General features: G+C 42.9%; 1 protein-coding gene across 1 annotated transcript in view; it reads left to right on the top strand.

Annotated features, from left to right (window-relative positions):
• Positions 1-22711, top strand: part of AK9 (adenylate kinase 9) — a 132957-nt gene that overhangs the window by 79771 nt on the left and 30475 nt on the right. Inside the window, exons 21-22 of the mRNA XM_040428864.1 lie at positions 20659-20792; positions 22129-22341. Of these exons, the coding sequence (XP_040284798.1) occupies positions 20659-20792; positions 22129-22341 (347 nt within the window). The remainder of the gene's footprint in view (positions 1-20658; positions 20793-22128; positions 22342-22711) is intronic.

The following is a 22711-nucleotide window of genomic DNA, read 5'->3' as shown; positions in this document are numbered from 1 at the left end:
TTTTTCTTCCTAAAATGTATTATTAGAAGAAAAGGTAAAAAGAAAACATAACAATTATAAATTAATCAACAAGGTTATTGCTTTTCCCGTTTCCCCTCATTTAAACCTTTTTTTCTCTACCCTCCCTCCCCCTTGCGATGCGTCTCCTATTCCCTCCATCTTCAGACGGAGATGGGATGCTGATGAGGTGGGGGCAGAGGAACCTACGATTAAACTTGAAACTTCCATGTCCCCCATATCCTATTCCATTTCTCCTCAGTATTTCTTTGCTTGTGAAGAATATCTTCATATCTCTTGATCTTATTAACTAAGTTTAACCATGTGTATATAGTAAGCATGTTTCATGAAAACTAGACTCTTGAAACTAAAAGTCTCGCAAAAAACATTATTTTAATCAATAAAATCTTTTTATACTTATAACAATTAACCTGGGAAAGATCGCCAAGTATCCAACATTGCTCTGTAAATGGAATGGCTACTTTCAGTTTTTGTGTGATGTAGTTATTAATTGCTCTCCAATATTTTATTAATTCTTTACAGGACCAAAACATATGTAAATAATCAGCTCCCGGTAAATCACATCGTGGGCAGTTTGAGTTATTTCTTAGACCACATTTGTTAAGCCATACTGGTGTAACATATATTCTATGTAAAATATTACATTGAACCACCACGTGACTGAAATTGTAAGACACTAATCTTAGGTTAACTAATATATTTTCCCAGTCACCTAATTGAATCAATGAACAATCCACTTCCCAAGACCTTTGTCCGGGTGGAGCATATGTTCTTCAATAGTGATTCCAATAACAGTTTATAAAGTTGGGAAATCTTGGCCTTCCGACCTGGGTTTCCCATCAAATCATTCAAAGGTGTAGAAGTGTCTATCTGAAACATAAAAAGTGCCGAACATAATTGAAGATACCTAAACCAAGGTAAATTAACAATGTGTTCTCTTTGTGCCAATTCCATAAATGGAAGTATAGCTCCATTTCTCACCACCTGTGCCACATATAAAATATTTCTTTTTTGCCAATACCTATGCCCATCTAACTTATCTAATACCTGCAAGTGTTGATTATGCCAAAGAGGCATGCAACTAAGAGATCCCCTTATTCCTAACCATCCTTCAATAGTGCCCCAGACTTTAGTAGATAGCTTCCCGAACTCTCTGTAATCCTATTGGGTACTGGATAGTTGCCCAGACTCTAATAACGAAAACATATTATCATATAGGGAGCTCCTAACCAAAGCTCAACAGAGTTCACTTTTTTCCCAATCTAAAGCAATAACTGTGAAGCTATAAAGTAGCCCTTGAAACAGGGAAGATTCAAACCTCCCGGTTCCATCGGCTTATAAAGGTACTCCAACTTTAACCTTACCCGCTTTCTTCCCCAGAGTAAATCGTTAATTATTCTTTCAATTCATTTAAAAAACTTATCCTCAATCCATATTGGAGAGTTCTTCAGGACATAAAGGAGTTGAGGTAGTATCACCATCTTCACCAGGGATATTCTGTCAACCCTAGATAATGGAAGTCAAAGCCAAACCATAACTTTGGACCTTAATTTACCAATCAGGGGCTCAAATTGAGCTGTTAAAAATCTTCAATCTTGGGAGATATCATCATACCCACAAGTATTCAAATGAATCCGCAATCTTTAACATACTCAAAGTCCCATCAATTGGACCACCAGGTCCATCTAATAGCATAAGGGTTGTTTTTGACCAATTAATATCAAGGCCCGAAACTAAACCAAAGGAGTTTATGGTTCTAATGAGTTCTGGAAGTACAGTTTCATTATGATTTATGAAAAAAAGGACATCATCTGCATACATAGAGATACAGTCCTCTAATCCTGATGTACCAAATCCTTAAATCCTGGAGTCTTGCCTAATCCTAGCAGTGAGAGGCTCAATATAAATATCAAATATTAATAGAGAGAGTGGACAACCCTGACGGGTACCTCTACTCAGGGAAAAACACCTTGTCAAACTTCCATTAATATTCAATCTAGCTGTGGGAGACTTATATATAAGCTTAATCATATCTATAAATCTAGTACCAAATCCCATTTTCTCTAAGGCCTTCTAGAGGAATTCCCACTCCAACCTGTCAAACGGCTTACAGGCATCTAAAGATAGAATGGAGCGGGAAACCCCCCTGGGAGATTGTATATTCGCGTACAGCCGGTCCAGATTATAATGAGTGCGTTTATTGGGGAAAAAACCCATTCTGATCAGGGTGTATAATTGTTGAAATAACCTTAGATAGCCTTGTAGTAAAGATCCTTGAGAAAAGTTTAATGTTGGTATTCAATATGGAGATTGGCCTAAATGACCCCATATCTAAGGGATCCTTTCCCTTTTTAATATTAATATTATTACCGCCTCTGTCATTGATTCTGGAAACCTACCCTCCTCCAATGATCCGGTGAAGACCTCCATAAGGCGAGGAAAGATAACCTCCCTATATTTACGATAGAATTCATATGGGAATCCATCGGACCCAGGGGAGGAGTTTCCAGAACATGTCTTCAGCGCTGCCTCTAACTCCTCTAAAGAAAGATCTGCATCAAGGGATTTTCTTTGGATGTCTGTAAGAACAGGGAGCGTATTAGATTCCAAATATAAATCCATCTCAACCTCTTGAATAACCTTATCTGTATTGTATAATAAAAATAAAAAAACGTAAAGAAATTTTCCTTTATTAGGTCTTGATCTTCTATAATTATACCTTCGGAACTTATCTCTTTTTTTTGCTCCTGGTTAGAGATCACCCTCGCCAGGAGTTTCCCTGGTCTATCCAATTCAGAGAAGTATTTTTGTCCCTTGAAAAAAGGTCTCTGCTGAGCCTTTTCCAATAGAAAATCAGAATACACCTGACATAAGGCTGTTTCTTTTAGACCTCTCTCTTTCTTACTAAACTCACTTCTTAGATTAAAGATGTTACTAAAAAATACTCCCCTAATAAAGGCCTTAAATGTATCCCATACCAGTTGGATTTTTACAGAATTGTAGTTATTATCCCAAAAGCACACCATCTCCTGTTTTAGCAATTCATAATTATCCATTATGGAAATCCAATGGGGATTTAGTCTAAATGGGGCTCTTATCCTATGATTATTATCTCTCATAACTAATTCTAAAGAAAAAGGTACATGGTCCGATAAAGACATGGCCTCATATTTCATCCAATTTATATATTTCAAGTAATTTTTATTTATCAAGGCCAGATCTATCCTGGACATAGATTTTCCAGACTTACTTATACAAGAATAAGTTCTTTTCCTCTTTTCCCCTTTCCCAAGGATCTCCATATATCTACAAAACCCGCTTCCTGGCAGAAACGTGCTAAAGGGGACCCCTGGGCGGGGATATATATATCCCCCCCCCCCCATAGAAATCCTATCCGTCTCTGGGTCAATAACACTATTGAAGTCTCCATTAACCAGGGAAGGACATTCAGGCCATTGATCCATAAAGGTTAACAGAGAATTAAGTACATATAAAGAAAATGGGGGCGGGATATAAATGAAGGCCTGGATACATAATTTCCCAAAAATCTTTCCATAGAGAAAAACAAATCTCCCCTGCTTATCAATAGAGGATGCCTCGCAGATGAAATCAATCCCTCTGTGAATTAACACTAGTGAATAACTAGTAAAAGTGGAATGATACGTCTGCACTAGTGTTGATCGAGCATGCTCGACCGAACACCAGTTTAGCTCGAGCATCTCAATGGTCGGCACATGGCGGTATTCGGCTGAATACTGCATGTGCTCGAGCGCAATGCTCGAGTCTCCTCCCCGCACGTTTGTTGGCTGCTACGCAGCCAATAAACATGCAGGTAAGTACTGCCCTTCACTGTAATGCCGTATCCATGTTGGTTACTGGCATTACAGTGATTGGCTGGCCGGAACGCGTCATCGAGTGCTATATAGCTGTGCTGAGGAAAGGAAAGAGAGTAGTAGTGAAATTCGTTTTTTTTTCTGTAGAAAGTCCTTTTAAGGACTATTGTTGTGTGTGGCAGCAGCAATATATATTTTCAGCGCAACCTGCGCTAAATTGCTAAAACTTTACAGACCCAAAAGTCCTTTTAAGGACTATTGTGTGTGGCAGCAATATCTATTTTTAGCGCATCCTGCGCTAAATAGCGTGGAATAGTTAGGCTGCTGCAGACAGCAACATTATCTGCGCTACATCGCCTGTGTAACGTGTGCACATCCCAAAAATATCAGTGACATCCAGGGTACTTTTTCCGTAGACGGTGTCCGCTGCGGACAGTGACATTAGCAGAGCTACATCTCCTGTGTAACGTGTGCACATCCAAAATACCTGTGACATTCCCTGTAATTTTATATTAGCCGCTGCTGACATCAGTGACATTATCTGCGGTATTTCTCCTGTGTAACATGTGCGCATCCAAAAAATATCAGTGACATCCAGTGTACTTTTTCCGTGGACGGTGTCCGCTGCGGACAGTGACATTAGCAGAGCTACATCTCCTGTGTAACGTGTGCACATCCAAAATACCTGTGACATTCCCTGTAATTTTATATTAGCCGCTGCTGACATCAGCGACATTATATGCAGTATTTCTCCTGTGTAACGTTTCCACATCCAAAATACCTGTGATATTCCCTGTAATTTTATATTAGCCGCTGCTGACATCAGCGACATTATCTGCGCTACATCTCCTGTGTAACGTGTGCGCATCCCAAAAATATCTGTGACATCCAGTGTACTTTTTCCGTGGACTGTGTCTGCTGCGGACAGTGACATTAGCTGCGCTACATCTCCTTTGTAACGTGTGCACATCCAAAAAAATATCAGTGACATCCATTGTACTTTTTCCGTAGACGCTGTTCGCTGCGGACAGTGACATTAGCTGCACTACATCTCCTATGTAACGTGTGCACATCCAAAATACCTATGACATTCCCTGTAATTTTATATTAGCCGCTGCTGACATCAGCGACATTATCTGCAGTATTTCTCCTGTGTAATGTGTGCGCATCCCAAATACCTTTTTTAATATTTTTGCACATACACTTACAAATCCTACGCTACTGTACGTGTGACATACTTTCAAGCACATATAACATTTAATATAAGGAAGGCGAGCCGTAAGGGACAGGGAAGTGGCCGTGATGCTGATGGTGCATGCAGAGGCCGTGGCCCTGGGCGAGTTAACACTGTGCCTGCTGCCAGAGCACAAGAAAAACAATTATCCACGATACCTAGCTTCATGTCCCAGTTTGCAGGACACCGCTCTCGAAGTCAGACCAGTGCGACCAGGTGGTCGGTTGAATTGCAGCAGATAATGATTCCAGTCATTTAAGCACCACCCTGTCTTCCACCAAGTCCAGTATCAGTAGCCAAAAGCCTGGTCAACACAATCCTCACCCTGATCCTCCTTCCTCCCACCATCGAGAGTCTTGGCAAACAAGTGATCCCACACTCGGATGTTCTGAGGAGCTCTTTTCAGCGCCATTCCTTCATTTGGGCCTATCGACAAGCCCGCTTGAAGAGGGACATGAGATCTTGTGCCCTGATTCCCAAACTCTTGATCATCCACAGTCACAAAAGGATGACGGTGGGGAACGGCAATTAGTGTTTCACAAGGTGGATGATGATGATGATGATGAGACACAGTTGCCAATAAGTCAACCGCAATTAGTGTCTCAAGATGATGAGGATGAGACACAGTTGTCAAAAACTGAGGTTGTTGTTAGGTCAACAAGTCAGGAGGATGAGCAGAGTGAGGAAGTGGGAGAGGAGGTGGTGGACGATGAAGTCACTGACCCAACCTGGAAAGCTGGCAAGCCAAGCGAGGACAGCAGTACAGAGGGGGAGGGATCCGCAGCAACGCAACATGCTGGAAGAGGCAGTGGGGTGGCAAAAGGGAGAAGGCGGGCCACACCAAACAGGCCCGCAACTGTTCCCCGGAGCACACCCTTGCGGAAATCTCCCTTGCCAAGGGGTAGGTGTTCCGCAGTCTGGCGCTTTTTTGAGGAAAGTGCGGACGACAAAGGAATTGTAATTTGCAACCTGTGCCATACAAAAATGAGCAGGGGCGTGAACACTAGCAACCACACCACCACCAGCATGATCCGCCACATGGCATCAAAGCAAAGTAAGATGTGGGCCGAATGCCTGGGTTCACAATCTGTGTCTGCGGGTCACACCACTGCCTCCTCTTCCCCTGTGTTACGTGCTGGCCAATCCCCTGTCGAAGGCGCAGGCCCGGATGCCTCCCGCCCTGCACCTGGACCTTCGCAAGCACCATCAGCAACCACATCCACTTCCTTGTCCCAGCACAGCATACAAATGTCCTAACCCCAGACATTTGAACGCAAGCGCAAATATCCAGCCACCCACCCTCAGGCCATAGCACTAAATGCGCAACTTTCCAAATTACTGGCCCTGGAAATGTTGTCATTTAGGCTTATGGACACTGAGGCATTCCGCAGCCTGATGTCGTCAGCCGTCCCTCGTTATGCGGTCCCCAGCCACCACTATTTTTCATGGTGTGCCGTGCCCGCCTTACACCAGCATGGCTCCCGTAACATCAACTGTTCCCTGACCAACGCAGTTACTGGGAAAGTCCACTTAACCACTGACACATGGTCAAGTGCTTGTGGCCAGGAACACTACGTTTCCTTGACGGCACACTGGGTGAACGTTGTGGAGGCCGGGAGCGAGTAGTACCCTAGGATGGCACAGGTGCTACCGACGCCAAGGATTGCGGGCCCTAATTCCATCAGGGTTTCCGCCACCATGTACGTTAGTGGCTCCAACCCCCACTTCTCCTCCACTTCCACCTCAGAATTACAGTCAGGTCCATAAATTTTGGGACATCGACACAATTCTAACATTTTTGGCTCTATACACCACCACAATGGATTTGAAATGAAACAAACAAGATGTGCTTTAACTGCAGACTGTCAGCTTTATTTGAGGGTATTTACATCCAAATCAGGTGAACGGTGTAGGAATTACAACAGTTTTCATATGTGCCCCCCACTTGTTAAGGGACCAAAAGTAATGGGACAATTGGTTTCTCAGCTGTTCCATGGCCAGGTGTGTGTTATTCCCTCATTATCCCAATTACAATGAGCAGATAAAAGGTCCAGAGTTCATTTCAAGTGTGCTATTTGCATTTGGAATCTGTTGCTGTCAACTCTCAAGATGAGATCCAAAGAGCTGTCACTATCAGTGAAGCAAGCCATCATTAGGATGAAAAAAACACAACAAACCCATCAGAGAGATAGCAAAAACATTAGGCGTGGCCAAAACAACTGTTTGGAACATTCTTAAAAAGAAGAAACGCATCGGTAAGCTCAGCAACACCAAAAGACCCGGTAGACCATGGAAAACAACTGTGGTGGATGACCGAAGAATTCTTTCCCTGGTGAAGAAAACACCCTTCACAACAGTTGGCCAGATCAAGAACACTCTCCAGGAGGTAGGTGTATGTGTGTCAAAGTCAACAATCAAGAGAAGACTTTACCAGAGTGAATACAGAGGGTTCACCACAAGATGTAAACCATTGGTGAGCCTCAAAAACAGGAAGGCCAGATTAGAGTTTGCCAAACGACATCTAAAAAAGCCTTCACAGTTCTGGAACAACATCCTATGGACAGATGAGACCAAGATAAACTTGTACCACAGTGATGGGAAGAGAAGAGTATGGAGAAGGAAAGGAACTGCTCATGATCCTAAGCATACCACCTCATCAGTAAAGCATGGTGGTGGTAGTGTCATGGCGTGGGCATATATGGCTGCCAATGGAACTGGTTCTCTTGTATTTATTGATGATGTGACTGCTGACAAAAGCAGCAGGATGAATTCTGAAGTGTTTCGGACAATATTATCTGCTCATATTCAGCCAAATGCTTTAGAATTCATTGGACGGCGCTTCACAGTGCAGATGGACAATGACCCAAAGCATACTGCAAAAGCAACCAAAGAGTTTTTTAAGGGAAAGAAGTGGAATGTTATGCAATGGCCAAGTCAATCACCTGACCTGAATCCGATTGAGCATGCATTTCACTTGCTGAAGACAAAACTGAAGGGAAAATGCCCCAAGAACAAGCAGGAACTGAAGACAGTTGCAGTAGAGGCCTGGCAGAGCATCACCAGGGATGAAACCCAGCGTCTGGTGATGTCTATGCGTTCCAGATTTCAGGATGTAATTGACTGAAAAGGATTTGCAACCAAGTATTAAAAAGTGAAAGTTTGATTTATGATTACTATTCTGTCCCATTACTTTTGGCCCCTTAACAAGTGGGAGGCGCATATGCAAACTGTTGTAATTCCTACACCATTCACCTGATTTGGATGTAAATACCCTCAAATTAAAGCTGACAGTCTGCAGTTAAAGCACATATTGTTCGTTTCATTTCAAATCCATTGTGGTGGTGTATAGAGCCAAAAATGTTAGAATTGTGTCGGTGTCCCAATATTTATGGACCTGACTGTATCTCTTGCAGCATCAGTCAGCTGGAAGCAGTGTAGCACTGCAGTGGGGAAGCGTCAACAGGCCGTGCTTAAGCTGATCTGCTTAGGTGACAAACAGCACACTGTTGCAGAGCTGTGGCAGGGGATAAGAGACCAGACTTAGCTGTGGCTCTCGCCACTCAACCTAGAACCAGGCATGGTTGTGTTTGATAATGGCCGTAACTTGGTGGCAGCTTTGGAGCTCGGGAAGCTCACACACATCCCATGCCTAGCCCATGTCTTCACCTTAGTGGTTCAGCGGTTTCTGAAAAACCTACCCCAATTTAGATTTCACACATACTTTTCCAGCTCACCTGTCCGGTCTTTAATACTCCCGACTTCTGATGACTTGGGTGAGTCCCAGGTACAACAGTGCAAAAAATGAAGAAAGCGGCTTCAGAATAGAATGAAAGTCCTCTTAAAACTTCTCCTTTATTGCAATATATATAACAGCAGACACATCCACATCGTATGCAGTGATCGTTAACGTGTTTCAGACATCTCGTCCTTAATCGTAACACTGTATTACGGTGGAGAGCTATATTTAAATGTGTACTGACCCTTCCCCTCAGAAACCAAGGGGAGGGGAGAAACTATTCCATTGGTCACTCCATCATGATAACACCTGTTACCTATATACACACATTAAATTGCAGGTGCTCTTCACACTGAGCTCAGGTTTCCCACCAGGTTAACCCTTGCCTTCAATTAATCTCCGGGACATGAACTGCTGTCTCCACATTCGGGCTTCAATACCCTGGCTAGACAACAACCGCACAGTGTGAACAGCAACATACCATACTATAATAATAAAACATAGTAACTAACCCTTCAATGGCCTAATTCTACACCATATAAACTTACATAGGGATCCATATAACCAGCTTGGAGCAAATTCTCTTACATTTATTTCAAATTATTGATATACATACATGAGTTCTTTTTTCAAATTCAAGCCCGCAGGAACTCTGGTATTGAGCCTAAAAATCCAATACGCCTCACGAAGTAGGAGTTTTTTGCGGTGGTCACCACCTCGCAATGGTGCAAATACCTTTTCCACCGCAAAGGCACAAAAACCCTTTGTCCTACGGGCGTGAACCTGTATAAAATGTCTAGCTACATTGGAAATATTTATAGCAGTGGGATTTGTAATATAATTAAGATGTTCCAGTATCCTATTTTTAAATTTACGTATGGTGCTTCCCACATACATAAGGTCACATTCTGCACAACGGATAACATACACCATACCAGTAGTATTACAGTTTATATAGCTTTTGATCAAAAATGTAGAAGAATGATCAAAATTCCCAAAGTTTTTGGTTGAGATAACATAATTACACGTTTTACAAGGGCTACTACCACATTTGGTGAAACCCCTGTAACTTAACCAGTTACTTTCCTTATTAATATTCTTTTTGGATGAGAATAGTGAAGGCGACAGGGTGTTAGACAAAGTTGGAGCCCTCCTTGAGACTATATGACATCCAGATTTCAATGTATCATATAATATCTCATCGTCATACCCCAATTTGCCTGAGCTACTGGTTAAGGTGCGCCACGTGTGTGCCCATTTCTGCAAGTCATCGACAGCTTTCGCTGGTCTGTCAACGCTGCGGCAGCGCTTACAATTGCCAGCTCATCGACTGTTTTGCGACGTGAGCATGCGCTGAAACTCCACGTTCCACATGTTGGCCAGGCTTTGTAAACAGCAGAGGGCAGTAGTGGGATACCAGCTGCAACATGGTCATCGCCTTTCCAGTCAGCTTCCGCTCTTTACAAGCAAGGAGTGGGCATGGATGTCTGACCTCTGTGAGGTTTTAAGAAACTTTGAGGAATCAACACAGATGGTGAGCGGCGATAATGCTATTATCAGCGTCACCATCCCACTTCTGTGTCTACTCAAACGCTCGCTGCTCACAATTAAGGCCAACGCTTTGCATGTTGAAGAGGTGTAAATGGGGGAAGACATTACACAGGGTGATAGCCAGACCACCCTCAGTTTGTCTCCTCAGCGCAAATTGGAGGAGGAAGAGGAGGAGGAGCAGGAGACGGTTGCCTCCGCTACAGAGGGTAGTGCCCATTAAAGTTTAATTCCATCTGTTCAGCGTGGATGGGCAGAAGAAGAGGATGAGGAGATTGAGAGTCATCCTCCTGATGACGACAGCGAAGTCTTGCCTGTTGGGACTCTGGCACACATGGATGACTTTATGTTAGGCTGCCTTTCCCGTGACCCACGTGTTTTACGCATTTGGCCAACACTGATTACTGGTTGTTCACCCTTCTCGACCCCCGCTACAAAGAGAACTTCTCATCTCTCATTCCTGTGGTTGAGAGGATGAGCAAAATGGTGCAATACCAGAAGGTCCTTGTGGAAAAATTGCTCCAAAAATTTCCAGCTGACAACGCTGGCTGCAGAGTATGTAGTTCCTTGGGCAACCGAGGAGGGGGACAGTTTGATGACACCCCGCCAGCACCCTCACCCTGATGCGCGGGCTAGTGTCACAAGGAGAGAAAAGTTTTGGAAGATGGTGAAGGAGTACGTAGCAGACCGTGTCAGCGTCCTCAATGATCCCTCTGTGCCTTACAACTACTGGGTGTCCAAGCTGGACACGTGGCAGGAACTGGTGCTCTACACCTTGGAGGTGCTGGCCTGCCCTGCCGCCAGTGTTTTGTCAGAGCGGGTATTTAGTGCTGCTGGGGGCATGATAACTGATAAGTGCATCCGCCTGTCACCTGAAAATGCTGACAGGTTGCCTCTTATCAAAATGAACAAGGCCTGGATTGCCCCTGACTTCTCTACTCCACCAGAGGAAAGCGGCTGAACATAAAGGCACTTTAAATGTGTTTTTTTTATAATGTACTGAATACACTGTATTCCCATGCACCCTTTCCAACACAAAAAAGGGTATATGGTTCAATCTTCCTTCTCTCGTCCTCCTCCTCTTCCATTATATCAACATGCTTATTAGTCTGCCCTCACTCCTAATGTTGTAGAGGGTCAGCTCACCTGCAGGTCCTCACATATAATGTTTTAGAGGGTCAACTCACCAGCAGTCCCTCAACCATAATGTTTTACAAGGTCAGCTCACCAGCAGGCCCTCACCTATAATCTTTTAGAGGGTCAACTCACCTGCAGGCCCTCGCATATAATGTTTTAGAGGGTCAGCTCACCAGCAGGCCCTTATCTACAATCTTTTAGAGGGTCAGCTCAGTTGCAGGCCCTCGGATATAATGTTTTAGAGGGTCAGCTCACCAGCAGACTCTCACCTACAATCTTTTAGAGGGTCATCTCAGCTTCAGGCCCCCTCATATAATGTTTTAGAGGGTCAGCTCACCAGCGGGCCCTCACCTACAATCTTTTAGAGGGTCAGCTCAGCTGCAGGCCCTCGCATATAATGTTTTAGAGGGTCAGCTCACCAGCAGGCCCTCACCTACAATCTTTTAGAGGGTCAGCTCACCTGCAGGCCCTCGCATATAATGTTTTAGAGGGTCAGCTCACCAGCAGGCCCTCACCTACAATCTTTTAGAGGGTCAGCTCAGCTGCAGACCCTCGCATATACATTTTTAGAGGGTCAGCTCACCAGCAGGCCTTCACCTACAATCTTTTGGAGGGTCAGCACAGCTTCAGGCCCCCGCATATAAGGTTTTAGAGGGTTGGCTCAGCAGCAGGCCCTCACCTACAATCTTTTAGAGGGTCAGCTCAGCTGCAGGCCCTCGCATATAATGTTTTAGAGGGCCAGCTCACCAGCAGGCCCTCACCTACAATCTTTTAGAGGGTCAGCTCAGCTGCAGACCCTCGCATATACATTTTTAGAGGGTCAGCTCACCAGCAGGCCATCACCTACAATCTTTTAGAGGGTCAGCTCAGCTTCAGGCCCCCGCATATAATGTTTTAGAGGGTTGTCTCACCAGCAGGCCCTCACCTACAATCTTTTAGAGGGTTAGCTCAGCTGCAGGTCCTCGCATATAATGTTTTAGAGGGTCAACTCACCAGCAGACCCTCACCTACAATCTTTTAGAGGGTCAGCTCACCTGCAGGCCCTCGCATGTAATGTTTTAGAGGGTCAGCTCACCAGCAGGCCCTCATCCATAATGTTTTACAGGGTTAGTTCACCTGCAGGCCCTTGCCCATAATTTTTCCAATGGTCAGCTCAGCAGCAGGCACTCGCCCCTAATGTTTTAGATGGTTAGTTCAGCAGCAGGCCCTTGCTCCTAATTTTTTTGAGGGTCACCAGCAGGCCATCAATCATAATTTTTCAAGGGTGTATGATGCCCTCCTTTATGTGTAATGAAGGGTATATTGGAGTGCCGTTTCCTTGTAATTTTTGGAAGCCCTTTTACTTAGGGCATAGGCTTTATGAGTGTAGGAGTCCCACTACCTGAACAATTGTACCACAATGTGAATGAGGCCCTCCATTATGTGATATACAGGTTGTATTGGAGTGCCTCTTCCTTGTAATTTTTGGCTGCACTTGCACTTTATATATAAATAAATATACAGGAAAGTATGTTTCCTTACAATTTTTCCTCTAAAATCCTCAGTAAAGTGAGTCTATATCAGACAAAAAATCGCTGGTAAATGTCTGTGAATCAAGTAAAAAACGGGCTGTCTTTTTATCTTATCACCAAGTCCCCAGGTTCCAGGTAAGAATTCTAGCTGTCATCAAATCTACCAACAGATTCCCATAGTAGAAGGATAATTACAGTCCCAACACCCCCCCCCCCCCCCCATCATAGGAGACGCATCGCAACCTAACCCATCCACCCAAAACTTCCTGATCCGCCACATCACTGTCACAGTGCTCTCACCTAAGACCACCCCTCTCCCACCACTATCAGAAAAATGGAAGAAAAAAAAAAACAAAGAGAAAAAAAAAAAGCTTAAATATTATTCCGATCCAGCCACTCTGTCACAGGGTCTGGGGTATCAAAAAAATGCGTTCCTCCATTGAATATTATTCACAGTTTAGCTGGATAGACAAATAAATATTTAATGTCCCTTTCTTGCAAGCGTATTTTTTGCTGCCATAAAGCTGCGTCTCTTTTCTCTTTGGAGAAGTCTGGAAAAAAAGATAATTTACTTCCATTATATAAGATAGAAGGACACTCCCTTGCCCTTCCCAGGATCATGTCTCTATCTCGTGACGCAAGTATCTTCACCAAAAGTATCCGTGGCTGCCTTCCAGGGATTGGTTTACCCCCTGGGACCCGATGAGCCCTTTCCACCAGAAACAATGGAGAGAAATATTCCTTCCCAAACTTTTCCTGAATTGGAGTCTGTACCATTTCAGCTGAATATTTTCCCTCACTGCCCTCAGGTAGACCCAGAATTCTCAAATTACATCTCCTGGACCTGTCCTCCAAATCCACCACCTTTTTTTTAAGAGTGTTGACCTCCATTCTTAATGTGGAAATTTCAGATTTTGATGTTTTAACTTCATTCTCCAAAGCCCCCATTGTTTTTTCTATAGTTGTGACTCTATCCCGAATCTTGGTGACATCGTCCCTTATCAGGATCACATCTGTCTGAATTACCCCGAGCTGCGTTGAGATATCCTGTATTAAAACTCAATTTTTTTTAACCGCAGCCAGGATTTTTTTTAGTGGGGCAGGTTCCACAATAGATGAATCATTTAACTCTTCCCTCATCACCCCCTCCTTCTGAAGATCATCCTCTATTACTTCTTCCACTCTGGATTTAGCATTTTTTTTTACATTTGGATCAGCCAGCCCTTTTTGTCCTGATCTTGTAATAACACTTGGGGACTTTAGAAACTGGTCCATTTTGGCAGATTCTATTGATTTCTGCCCTGTTTTTAAAGAAGAATGATCCGCAGAACGCCTATTTTGCTTGGGGGCCATTTCTTTCTCTTTTTTTTCTTATTTCCTCTTTCTCTATTTTTTTTTTCTCCCCTCTTCACTCCCTTCTCTTTCTTCACTTCTTATATTGATTATAAAAAGAAAAAAAGTTAATCCAGAAAAGATCTCTCAGTACCAAAAGGAAAAGGGAAAAATAAAACCCCGGGGGGGGGGGAAAAAGCACAAAAATATAGGAAAATCAATAGCCCAATATGGGATGATCTCACCAGGCGTCTTGGGATAAGCCGAGGGACCCCAGTAGTTAATCCAGGAGACTCATCCAGATCTGGACAGGCAAGGAACCGAAGACACACAGCAGGAGGCAAGGTCAGGAACACAGAGAGCAATTGACACCGTCGGTGAAAGTGAAATGAACCGCAGTGGCAGAACCAGGAGGGCAGAGAATGGCAGAGGGCAGGAGGCACAGTTGGAAAAAAGGGGGGAGAGCATAGCTCAGAACACCCCAGTCTTCCACTAGGTCAGCGGTAGCCAACCGGAAGAGCGGACAAACAGGCAGAAATCAGAAGGTTCTACAGGGTGGGCCATTTATATGGATACACCTTAATAAAATGGGAATGGTTAGTGATATTAACTTCCTGTTTGTGGCACATTAGTATATGTGAGGCGGGGAACTTTTCAAGATGGGTGGTGACCATGGCGGCCATTTTGAAGTCGGCCATTTTGAATCCAACTTTTGTCTTTTCAATAGGAAGAGGGTCATGTGACACATCATACTTATTGGGAATTTCACACGAAAAACAATGGTGTGCTTGGTTTTAACGTAACTTTATTCTTTCATGAGTTATTTACAAGTTTCTGACCACTTATAAAATGTGTTCAATGTGCTGCCCATTGTGTTGGATTGTCAATGCAAACCTCTTCTCCCACTCTTCACACACTGATAGCAGGAGAAATGCTAGCACAGGCTTCCAGTATCCGTAGTTTCAGGTGCTGCAAATCTCGTATCTTCACAGCATAGACAATTGCCTTCAGATGACCCCAAAGATAAAAGTCTAAGGGGGTCAGATTGGGAGACCTTGGGGGCCATTCAACTGGCCCACGACAACCAATCCACTTTGCCTGAACTGGCACGTTCCCTGAGTTTTTCCAGCAAGATGGTGCACCACCACATTATGGGTGTCAGGTCCGAGCATTCCTAGATGAACAGTTTCCTGGAAAGTGGATTGGTCGTCGTGGGCCAGTTGAATGGCCCCCAAGGTCTCCCGATCTGACCCCCTTAGACTTTTATCTTTGGTGTCATCTGAAGGCAATTGTCTATGCTGTGAAGATACGAGATGTGCAGCACCTGAAACTACGGATACTGGAAGCCTGTGCTAGCATTTCTCCTGCGGTGTTGCTATCAGTGTGTGAAGAGTGGGAGAAGAGGGTTGCATTGACAATCCAACACAATGGGCAGCACATTGAACATATTTTATAAGTGGTCAGAAACTTGTAAATAACTCATGAAAGAATAAAGTTACATTAAAACCAAGCACACCATTGTTTTTCTTGTGAAATTCCCAATATGTTTGATGTGTCACATGACCCTCTTCCTATTGAAAAAACAAAAGTTGGATTCAAAATGGCCGACTTCAAAATGGCCGCCATGGTCACCACCCATCTTGAAAAGTTTCCCCCCTCACATATACTAATGTGCCACAAACAGGAAGTTAATATCACCAACCATTCCCATTTTATTAAGGTGTATCCATATAAATGGCCCACCCTGTAGATTCATATAATCCAAGACCAAGGGACCCCCAAGGTCGGTCAGCAAACCCCGCCGCCACACATGGTTTCTTGCATTCGGGCAGTCAGCCAACACACAGTGCAGCAAAGCGGGCTCGGAGGAGAGGAGGGGGCGTGACGCGACCGTGCTCACGTCATCACATCTTCCCCTGTGAAGAGGAGGAAAAGAGTACTTTAACATCAAATTACATTTAACTGGCAAAAAATTAACTCTTAGCAGTGATCTGCTGGGCCTTTGCAAGAACATTATAACCAAATCCTTTCTTAGGTAACCTAAATAGGAAGCAGAAAGAAGCCAAAAACAGAATGTTGGTTAGTTTCACACTGTATTTGCAGTGTACAGTATGTCAGATATATGTGTTTTTTTAACAGATGCCTCCAACAGATGCTACAGTATAGCTTAGTCAACTACATAATTTTGTCCAGCAAAATAAAGGTGTACTGATGTATAACTCTCATAAACATAGACAGGTATGTAAAATGATAGCTATGGGTCCCATATACCTTACATATAGAATCACCTAAACAAACTTCAAAAAAGGACCCTTAAGTCTCACTGCCAACTACCGCAGCCTTGATCAGTAGGTAAGTACAGAGTGAAAATAAAGATAAAAAACAGAAGATACACAACAAAATACAGGAAAGTTTGGGAAGAAGAGCTGACACACAGTTCTTTGAGTTTAATGAAAATTCTGTTAGAGGAAGAGAAAAATATATTTGAAAGGACCTCTGAGAAGTTGCGTAAATTGAAAGAAACAGCCTTGAAATTTCAGTCTGACGTAGATTTCAGTAAACGGGAATCATCTTTACAGACGTCAGTAGAGAAATTTCAGGGCATCTTAAAAGAACGTAAGCATAGACAATTTGTCAGAGACTTGAGAACAGAAAGCCTATCAGTTAGTGAATAAAAATATCACTCCCTCTGTGAAATTTCATCATCAGACACAGATCTCTCTGACTTTGAGATTCAGCAATCCTCAACGAAGGGAGGATTCAATAAAGGGGCACCTTTCTCTAAAAAGCAAGGTAAAAAGTGGCGGAAATTGGGGAGGGAGACAGGCAATACACAGACGGGAAACTATCAAGGTGTACCCTCCTCCTCTTCCTCCTCAGCATCACTGGGCAATGTTACAGTACCTTTTTTTTTTATCACAGAATCAAACTGCATACCAGTTACAGGACAGAAACAAGGGGGGGGGAGAACCGGCACCAATGACAACCTACAGGTGATAAATCTCTCTTCATTTATGTTAACAGAAACAGAGATTAATGTTTTGAAAAAGATCTCTCATTTGTCCCGACAAATGAATTTTATTTATTTACATGAGTTAAAGATCTACATCTGTTCTGTAGAAAGTTAAAATGGAAAAAGGTTTTCAATAATACTAATAAACAATCATATGAGAAACTAGGTATAAAGGAAAGTGAGATTTCTGATTTAGAAATCTTCATGGAACTTTGGGAGGAGGGTTCCCAGAAACCAGGAGAAGGACCCTTCACTGATCTTTGTCCCAAGAGCACTAGGATGCCTCCATCATTCAACTATGAATACATTGATATCTTCCAAAGGATGGTGACCTCTGACCTAGAACAACTGAGGGTCAGACGATCTCACTCACAGAATTTATCGATGAATAAATACGAAGCCTTAAAGATCTTGGAAAAGGACAAATCGATTATTATCAAGCCATCCGACAAAGTTGGTAACCTAGTAATTTTGGACCATGAAAGGTACTGTAAAATGTGGTCAGATATTTTGAAGGACCGGGAAGGTTATCGAGGGGTATGAAGAGATCGCACTGACATTTTTCTTATGGAACTTAAGACTATTCTTAAATCAGGGTTAGAAATTAAAGTGATTAGCGTAACAGAGTATGATTTCATTCTTTCAACTGCACCTCAAATTGCAACCTTTTATGGACTTCCAAAAATCCATAAGGGGACAAATCCATTCAAAGGTCGCCCTATAGTATCGGGTGTTAATTCAGCAACACACAATTGCGGACTCTATATAGACTGGGTTTTGAGTCAGTTTGTCCTGTCTCTCCCTTCTTACACTAGAGACACTATAGATTTTCTGAATAAAATAGATACCCTGAATATCGATCCCTCTTGTCTACTGGCCAGTATTGTTGTTTAATCACTCTATAGTGCAATTCCACATGAGAGAGGATTACTGGCAGTGGCCTATTATCTACGCACCAGGGGTACACACATTAAGGCACAAAGTGAGTTTGTACTTAGACTATTGGAATTTACCCTTACCCATAATTTCTTTTCTTTTTGATAGACGTTTCTACCACCAGCTCCGGGGGATGGCAATGGGCAGCCCCTGTGCGCCCACTTATGCCAATCTCTTCCTGGGCTGGTGGGAGTATACGATTGTATTCCCTGATCGAGATGTCTGGTGGAGTGAAAAGATATCATTTTGGACAAGATATATTGATGATATCTTTGTACTGGAACGGGAGTAGAGAGGAGTTTGTCGACTTGGTTGATACCCTGAATGTCACTGAGGTCGGTTTCAAATTCACCTATAAGATCCCAAAAGGAATGTATTAAATTTCTTGACGTTAAGTTATTTAAGCAAGGAGATAAATTGACAGCTACAATTTTCAGGAAGTCAACGTCAACAAACACCATTCTGCACTGGCACAGTCACCATCCCCCGGCTTTAAAAAGAGGCATTCCAAGGGGACAATACCTGCGGGTTCGGAGGAATTGTTCAAACTCCGAGGAATTCCATCTTGAGGCCAGAAATCTCTACAATAGATTTGTGGATAGGGGCTATCCACAAAAAACCCTATGGGATGCTTTTAAACATGCCATGACACAGGATAGAACTGTACTCCTCACTCCAAAAAATCACCAGAGCGGGGACAGGCACCTATTCGTTTGATCTCTACATTCGATGTTGCGAATGTGGAGATAAAAATAATCTTAAGCAAATACTGGCCCATCCTCTTAATGGACCCGGATTTGTTGAATATGGTCTCCCCTTATCCAAGTATCACCTATCGTAGAGGGGGAAGTCTATGTGACATCTGATACACAGCCACTATGTAGCCCCAGTTGGGACCGGTACGTGGTTGAACCGTAAACCAATGGGAATATTTCATTGTGGGACTAGCAAAGCTTGTGAGTTCATTTTTGTATTAAAAACAATGACCTGCTCTGTAACTAATTGTAGATTAGCAATTAGGGACTTCGTAAACTGTAAGAGCAGAGGTGTGGTCTATATCTGTCAATGTCCCTGTCCAAAAGATTATGTTGGAAAGACAAAACGGGAGTTGAGAAGGATATGCGAACACAGGAATGATATTCACAAAAAGAACATCACCCCTGTAGCTAATCACATGATTGAGAAACATGTAGGGGACCCTCGGGTCCTCAAATTTTCAGTTTTGGAAGTAATTCCCCCATCGTCACGAAAAGGAGACTGGGATAAAAAAAAATCCTTCAGAAGGAATCTGAATAGATTTATAGGTTTGGATCACAGTCCCCTATGGGGTTAAATGAAAGATGTCATCAACATGGTTGAATACTTTTTATGTATTATAAGTCAGGGTTTTGACGTAATAAGATAGCGGGGGCACTTATTAAGTATAGGGGCTTTAATGGTGCCCAGTTTGTTGGTACCTTGACCCTTTTTATTTATTTAGTAACTTCAGGGTTAAATATTTAATAAAGAATGCAGTAGCTTCTGCGCCTGCACCTTCTACTTAGGTGTCTCCACCTCCCCTTAGGTGTTCATCATTATTTATCTTTTTTGAGTACTGTCATTTTGGCCTTTGTATTTCTCTTAGATGGCCCCCCTGAGGAACCCAAAATGGGAGAAACGCGTTGGGGTAAAGGGGATTAATTATGATAATTAGGGTCTATTAGGGTGAGCCAGGCCAGGCACGAGGATGGAGAGGCTACACCCTCAGGGACTGACTCTGGGCTAAGGGTGAAGATAGGGTGTTTTGTAGGGATAACCACCCTATTGAGAAGTTTAACTTCTCTTTTCACTCCTTTCCTCCCCTGCAAAAATCCCAGGTCTTGGTTTACCTTTCAGTTTCCTGTATTGTGTTGTGTATCTTCTGTTTTTCATCTTTATTTTCACTATGTACTTACCTACTGATCAAGGCTGCGGTAGTTGGCAGTGGGACTTACCTGATTCTAATAAATAGTGGTTTTAAGGGTCCTTTTTTAAAGTTTGTTTAGTACTGATGTATTGTGTGATTGTGTGATTCTGTACTGATGTATACCAGCTGACGGCGGCCAAAAGGATGATCTGTTGCCCACTGTAGGGTGAATGGTGGCTTATAGATACATTTTATATATCCGCCGGAAGCTTTCCCAGCAAATACGTTAAACATACACTGCAAACACGTTGTGATTCCACCTTGGATGGTCAAATCGGGAGTAGGAGTTTAGGTGATCTTTGTGATACTTGGCTGGGTTTTGAATACAGTATATCATTACAGTCAGGCACACATAAACCTGTTTTCTGTATATAGTATATTTATTTTTGTTGAAATATTTATGGTGTTACTCTAGGGCCATTTCAGTATCAGGGATGGGAAATAACATCCCAGGACATAGATGAAGAAGCAGAAGACATACAAGCAGAGTTGGAAGCTGGTGAGGAAGAAGAAGAACATGAAGAAGAGGAGGGGGAAGAGGCCGAAGAAGTAAGTTACATAAATAAGCTTTTATCCAGAACAAAATTTGGCTTTCTAGTGCAACCTGTTGGATGCCAAGGCACTCTCCACGTGGAAAAATGTATCCCAACTCGCCTAGCATCCTGCTCTAAACTGACAAAGGGAATACCCATGAGACAGCTGTCTACAATTGGGTGTCTTTTTCTTTTGGTAGAGATTCTGTTTTTGGCTTATATCCCAAGTCAAGGCCCAGACAGTGACTTATAGGATAGCCATTAAATAGGTCCTTGATAATCCTCCTTGATAAAGCTGAATATATGTTAAAACATTATTCACTTACAGTTCATTTACTCAAATGGTCTTAAACCAGGAAGGATTTCAAGAACCCTGAGCCACTAAACACACAACTCCTGCAGCACTAATTTAACTAATGGATCACACACATATGATATTATCTAAAGGTTTCCAGTGGATTTTCTCATTCCTTCCTTTTCTCCTATGATCAGAAGCTGTCATAGAGTCAATGACCCTAGATTTCTGCTGCAACACCTATGCTGCATTTATATGGTTATGTTCCCCTACCAGCAGCAAAAAGAAATCACAGTTTGGGGGTTCTTTCAGTAAAGTATTCCCATTGTTGGCAATTCCCTAATATCTCTTTGTTAGACTAAAGGGGTTGTCCAGGCTTTTTTAAGGGATGGCCTATCCTCAGGATAGACGATCACTACCTGATCAGTGTGGATCCAGCACCCTGCATCACCGCCGATCAGCTGTTCTATATAGTTCAGTTGGTGCTGGACCTACAGAGCGCCATTAACATTGCAGTGTACAGCACTCATCACGGCAGTGCTGCTCCCATTGGAGTCAGTGAAGCAGTGCTACAGTGACAAGCACAGTCCATTACAATGTTGACAGTGCTGTGTAGTTCCAGCATCAAATTCTGGTGACTGATCTATACAGAACAGCTGATTGGCGGGGTGCAGGGTGCTAGATCTCTGCCAATTAGCTAGTGATGGACTATCTAAAGGATAGGCAATCACTTAAAAAGGCTGGACAACACCTTTAATTGCCTCTGTTTGCAGTAGGATCATTCAAGGAGTTCCTGAAAATGGTCTGCTGTGTTCAGATACCTTTTTCCTGCTAATGCAAATGATTCTGCTAATGATATGTTAGACAATTGGTAATAATGTAGGTTATTAACGTGTCATCCTATCTGTTCCTTAATTTGGCCGTATTGATATATTACAACCCATACTAACAGTAGGTTAGGAGTATTGTATTCCTGACTTTTGTGTCGCTATGTCATCACTTTGTACTGCTGTAAAAGCCAAAATGAAACAAGGCCATTTTTTTTTTTTTTTTTTAGGATGAGGATGTTACACATGAAAAAAAGAAACAATATGGAGACTCTAAACATTTCTGCCCAGTGGCTTTAAAAGATAAGCACATACTTCACCCAGGACAAGTGGATTATGCAGCAATATACAGAGAGAAGACGTACTACTGCTCCAGTCCTGAAGCAAGGAAGACATTTCTTGAGAATCCTCAGTATTACGTTGCTCATGAAGAACCCTTACAAGTAATGTTCCTATATCTGTGCAAGAGTTACAATGAAACTTGGGAAGGGAACGTTCTAGTTTTTGGGTTTTTTTGTAAGTTGGGACAGCAGTACAGTGAACTTATAGGATTAACACCATGGGATAATTACTGACATCTAATGCAAATTAGAAATATTAGGTAAACAACCCAGATCAGGGGTCAGTAACCTCCTGCACTTCAGCTGTTGTGAAACTACAACGCCCAGTATGCTCCATTCACTTTTATGGGAATTTTGAGAACAGATGAGCAAGTGTGCATGTTGGTAGTCATAGTTTCACAACAGCTGGATAGCTGGAGGCTGCTGACCTTTGCTTTAGATCAGGGATGGCCAACCTGTGGCTCTCCAACTG

Source organism: Bufo bufo, chromosome 4 (genome assembly GCF_905171765.1).
Source record: "Bufo bufo chromosome 4, aBufBuf1.1, whole genome shotgun sequence".
NCBI classification, from domain to species: Eukaryota; Metazoa; Chordata; class Amphibia; order Anura; family Bufonidae; genus Bufo; species Bufo bufo.
The sequence above is the reverse complement of the archived record's forward strand: the minus strand, read 5'-3'. Positions and strand labels throughout refer to the sequence as shown.